The 5,239-nt window shown below is 35.8% G+C and overlaps 1 protein-coding gene across 1 annotated transcript; it reads left to right on the forward strand.

Moving 5' to 3' along the window:
- The first annotated feature begins 2,043 nt into the window (after positions 1-2,043).
- Positions 2,044-2,982, forward strand: LOC124102172 (olfactory receptor 7E24-like). The gene has a single exon (XM_046458370.1). The coding sequence runs from the start codon at positions 2,152-2,154 to the stop codon at positions 2,980-2,982; it is 831 nt and encodes a 276-aa protein (XP_046314326.1). The 5' UTR covers positions 2,044-2,151.
- Positions 2,983-5,239: the final 2,257 nt, after the last annotated feature.

Here is a 5,239-nt window from a genome sequence, read left to right on the forward strand (position 1 = left end):
ATTAAAATAAATAAAAAGAATTAAAAAAAAAAGGTTGGGACTGAAGCTTGGCTTTGGGGTATCCCCGGTGCTTAATTTCTCAACTGTGAGAGGATTTATGATTAGAGAAACATTGAACATGTCACTGTAGATTATAATATGAACAGTGCAAAGAGCTGTTTTCCTCACTAGATGTTTATGGGGTTGATTCCAGTGTTATGGTATAAAATTTAAAAAAAAAACATCCAAAGTATTATAAATTCTTCATTATTTAATCAGTGTCAGGTGAAGGGTACACTAGTGCCACATATCTGGTCTATTATGCCATTGACTGTGTGCAGTTGCCTAAAACATATTTTTAAAAAATTTGTTTGTCTAAACCAAGGATCATAGTAATATAATAAGTGATTCTTTTGTTTTACTTTTACTGAATAATTTCATTTTTTGAAAAAAAAATATCTTTAACAATATTATTTTTATCTATGTCATTGTGTGTATTTCTTTTTTTTTAATTTTTATTTTTCGTTCTAATTAGTTATACATGTCAGTAGAATGCATTTTGACACATCACATATAAATGGAGTATAACTTCTAATTCTTCTGATTGCACATGATGTGGAATCACACTGGTTGTGTAGTCATATATGCACATAGGGTAATAAAGTCCAATTTATTCTCCTATCTTTCCTACCCCTGCATGCCCTCCCCTCCCTTCACTGCCCTCTGCCTTATCCAAAGTACTTCTATTCTTCCCTACCACCCCCCCCCCCCTTATTGTGACTTAGTGTTGCATATCAGAGAAAACATTTGGTCTTTGGTTCTTTGGGACTGGCTTATTTTGCTTAGCATTGTATTGTTCAGTTCCATCCATTTACCTGCAAATGCCATAATATCATTCTTCTTTAAGGCTCAGTAATATTCTATTGTGTATGTATACCACATTTTCTTTATTCATTCATCTGTTGAAGGGCACCTAGGTTGGTTCCATAGTTTAGCTATTGTGAATTGAGCTGCTGTAAATATTGAAGGGGCTGCATTACTGTAATATGCTGATTTTAAGTCCTTTGGGTATAAACTGAGGAGTGGGATAGCTGGGTCAAATAATGTTTCCATTGCAAGTTTTCTGAGGAATCTCAATACTGCTTTCCAGATTGATTGCACCAATTTGCAGTCCCACCAGCAATGTATTAGTGTACCTTTTCCCCCATGTCCTTGCCAACATTTATTATTGCTTGTACACTTCATAATTGCTATTGAATGATTCATAAAAGACTAACAGTATTAAACTTAGAGAGAACTTAGATCCACAAAGGAGGGAAATTAGAATACATAGAAGGAAAGAATCCTGGAAGAAAACTGGCCCATAAGTATGTGTTATGATTATGAACTATCAATTTAGTGTTTCCATTATGCAGTTTTAACCCTTATGAAGTGGTTGATATATATTATGCATTATAGGAATTTGTACCATTGTCTTAGAATGTGATAAGGTATATTAGACTGCTTTTTACTTTACTTTAATTAAAATGAACTTTATTTCTAAAAGGAGAAAACATATTTCTCACACTTTTTTTCCCCAGAGTTAATCTGTATGCTATTGTGACTGTGAACTTGTTTTATACCTGGTGTTAGGGGCCTTCTAACATTGTTCACTTGAGTGTGTTTAGGAGGGTAGGTTAGGTATTGCCCACTCATGTAATCCTAGATCCTCAGGGGCCTGAGGCAAGTTAGAGACAAACCTGGGTAACTTAGCAAGACCCTGTATCAAAATGAAACAAAAAGGGGCTGGGGAGGTAGCTCAGGGGTAGATGGCTTGCCTAGTATGGGTGAGGCTGTGAGTGGAATAATAATAACAAAAAAGTAGGTATGTACAATAGGAAGTGAAGGATAGAAAAACAATAATGAGAGAATTCCAAGATGTCACAATGTGAAATATTGTTTAATGTGTATTGACCTCAATGTGGAAAACTACTTGTGAAGGCTTGAACTAAATGCATATATGGAGTGCTCAACACTTGCTAATTTGTTTCCTTTTCCCCATCCTCTTTTCTATGTTAAAGGTGTCCAAACATTATAGAAGCAATAAATGTAACAGACATCTTAGAATTCCATCTCCTGAGTCTCTCAGCTGATCCAGAATTGCAACCTGTCCTCTTTGGACTGTTCCTGACCATGTACCTGATCACAGTGTTTGGGAACCTACTCATAGTTCTGGCCGTCAGCTTTGACTCCAACCTCCATACCCCTATGTACTTCTTCCTCTCCAATCTGTCCTTGGCTGACATCTGTTTTACCTCTACCACTGTTCCAAAGATGATTGTAAACCTCCAAACTCACAATAGAACCATCTCCTTTGAGGGCTGCCTGACACAGATGTCTCTTTTTCTCATTTTTGGATGCATGGATGATCTGCTTCTGACTGTGATGGCCTATGACCGTTTTGTGGCCATCTGTCACCCCCTGCATTATCCAACCATTATGAACCCTCGACTTTGTGGCTTTTTAGTTTTGGTGTCTTTTTTGGTTAGCCTTTTGGAATCCCAGCTGCACAATTTGATTGCATTACAGTTTACTACCTTCAAGGATGTCAAAATTGCTAATTTTTTCTGTGACCCTTCTCAGGTCCTCAGTCTTTCCTGTTCTGGCACCTTCATCAATATCATAGTAATGTATTTTGTTGGTGCTCTATTTGGTGTTTTTCCCATCTCAGGAATCCTTTTCTCTTACTATAAAATAGTTTCCACTATTCTGAGAATCCCATCCTCAGGTGGGAAATATAAAGCCTTCTCTACCTGTGGGTCTCACCTATCAGTTGTTTGTTTATTTTATGGAACAGGCTTTGGAGTGTACCTTGGTTCAGCTGTGTCACATTCTTCTAGAAAAGCTGCAGTGGCCTTAGTGATGTACACAGTTGTCACCCCCATGCTGAACCCCTTCATCTACAGCCTGCGGAACAGGGACATTAAAAGTACCCTAAAGAGGTTCCACAGTAAAATCATCTAACCTCAGGATCTTTGATGTCCATTTGATGGACAGTTTGGAAAAAGCAATAAAAGCTAGCACCTAGACCTGTAAATCCCAACCCTTTGGTTACATTATATTCGAGTTGATAACTTTAATTTCTCATGTTTCATTGTGGAATGGTAGTTGTTGGGGTTTTTGGATGAGATTAAAGGGAATTTGAAAAATGTTTTTATTAGTGCATTATAGTTATATATTTGTTCCATTTCAATCTACGTACTTCTACCTTCCCTCCCTTTTCCCTTCACCTGCTCCCTTTCCTCACTTTGGTACTCTTTTATTTATTTTTTTTAAGTTGGTGGTTCACAAATATACATAAAGATATGTTCATTGCATGGTTTGTCAATTTTATTCCACTATTTCTCCCTTTTCCCATCTGTCCTCCCTCCCTCTCAGTCCCCTACCTCACTCCACTGATCTGCTTTCTATTTTCTATCTTCTACCCTCATTTGTTTTCCATATTTCCTTCTAGCTTCCACACATGAGAGAAAATATTTGGCCTTTGACTTTCTGAGTCTGGCTTATTTCACTTAGCATGATAGCTTCAGTTCCATCCACTTAACTAGCAAATACCACAATTTTATTCTTCTTTATGGCTGAGTAAAACTCCATTGTGAATATATACCACATTTTATTTATCAGTTTTTCTGTTACATATGTTTTCTGGTCCCATAACTTAAAAAGGGGTATAAAGTTTCAGTTTAGAAAGGTGAAGAATTTCTGTGAATGGATCTTGGTGATAGTTTCCTATCAATATGAATGCAATTAATACCATCAAACTGTGAATTAAACCATGGTTGAAATGATAAATTTTTATTATGTGCATTTTACCACAACAGAGAGTACAAATAAAAATCAGATGGCTCATAAATTTTAAAAAGTTATTTCTATGGATATGCTAAAGAAAAAGCAGAAAGAGAAGGGTATAGGTAAATATGATTCATCCTGAGACATATTTTTGAATTCACGTCACTCCAGACTCCAGGGCATTTGAAAATTTTATTCATTATTATCTCATTTTTTCCCATTGTAATGAAATTCTTTATTTGAATAACACCATAATAACCCAGTGTTCATTAAGTGCCAAGGTTTCATTAGGTGACAAACATGGCCTGGAGATGAGTGTTATTCTCTCCACTTTGAGGAATGAGTATAAGCAGAGAGGTGGAGAGATTTATATACTTACTGCACATAGAAGCAGTTGATCAATATGGGACTAAAATGTTCATTTTCTCATTTCCATTGTATGCCATTCTCTCTTTTAGTGGTACAAAATAGAGATATTATTCATGACACCAGATAAAATTTCTTGGTGATTTGTTATGGCATGATTATTACTGTACAGACTACAATGATGTTTCAATAGTAGAACTTCAGAATATGATAATGTTTTTAATAATGACTGATTTTTCCTTTGGACAACAAATATACATGTCTAATAGTAAACATGAATATCCATCAATTGTTGGAAGTCAAAAAAATATAGTCCACCCTCATAACATATAAAAATTCTTCAGTGTGATATAGAGAAAGGCAGGACCTTCCAAGGATTATTGTAATAATAAACTGACAGATTGAATGATGTTGCTCCCTCCAGTTAAAGTCTGTGTTTTTGTTAAAGCATCTGTTGTAAAGGATGTACTTCAAAGACAGGATCAAATCCATCTGTTGATGTAAACAAGACATTTCAGGGCCATATGTATTGTGTTGTAAACTACTTAGGTGAGCTTACTCTTTTGTGTAAGGGACTATTTGGTGACCTTCCCCTAGGTTGGGTGAATATCCATGTATTGACACTTCCACTCAGTGTTTGTCCTCTGCAGTTCCCAGGATCACACCACTTTGAGAGATGACACTAAACCCTTAAGTATAATCACTTCAGAGAAAAGCCACATACTATTCAACCTTCGGAAAAACAAAAACTTGTTGTTGTTGTTCTCCACAGTTCCTGTAATCCAGATATAAACTTGTAGTAGTACTCTGGAATAGGTTGAAAAGTTAATTATTAAAGATGATAAAATTGCTATTACATTATATAAAGTGTTAAAGGGGAAGAGAGAAAATTTGGGCAAAAGAAGAGAAAAGACAGAAAAGTATAATATAAACCAAGGTAAAAAGGAAGAAAAAGATGAATGGGGGGCACAAATTGAGGTAGTAGCTGGTAATGTAAGAGGAAAAGAGGGACTAAGAGGAGTGGGTGTATGGAATGATTCCACTCAATGCTTTAGAACATAGAAAA

The sequence above is a fragment of the Marmota monax genome, unplaced genomic scaffold (genome assembly GCF_021218885.2).
Source record: "Marmota monax isolate L192 unplaced genomic scaffold, Marmota_monax_Labrador192_F-V1.1 WCK01_AAM20220418_F8-fsc00612, whole genome shotgun sequence".
NCBI classification, from domain to species: Eukaryota; Metazoa; Chordata; class Mammalia; order Rodentia; family Sciuridae; genus Marmota; species Marmota monax.

Bases quoted from the DNA above. Each gene is read 5' to 3' on its own strand.
- LOC124102172 (XM_046458370.1), top strand. From the start codon at position 2,152: ATGTACCTGATCACAGTGTTTGGGAACCTACTCATAGTTCTGGCCGTC.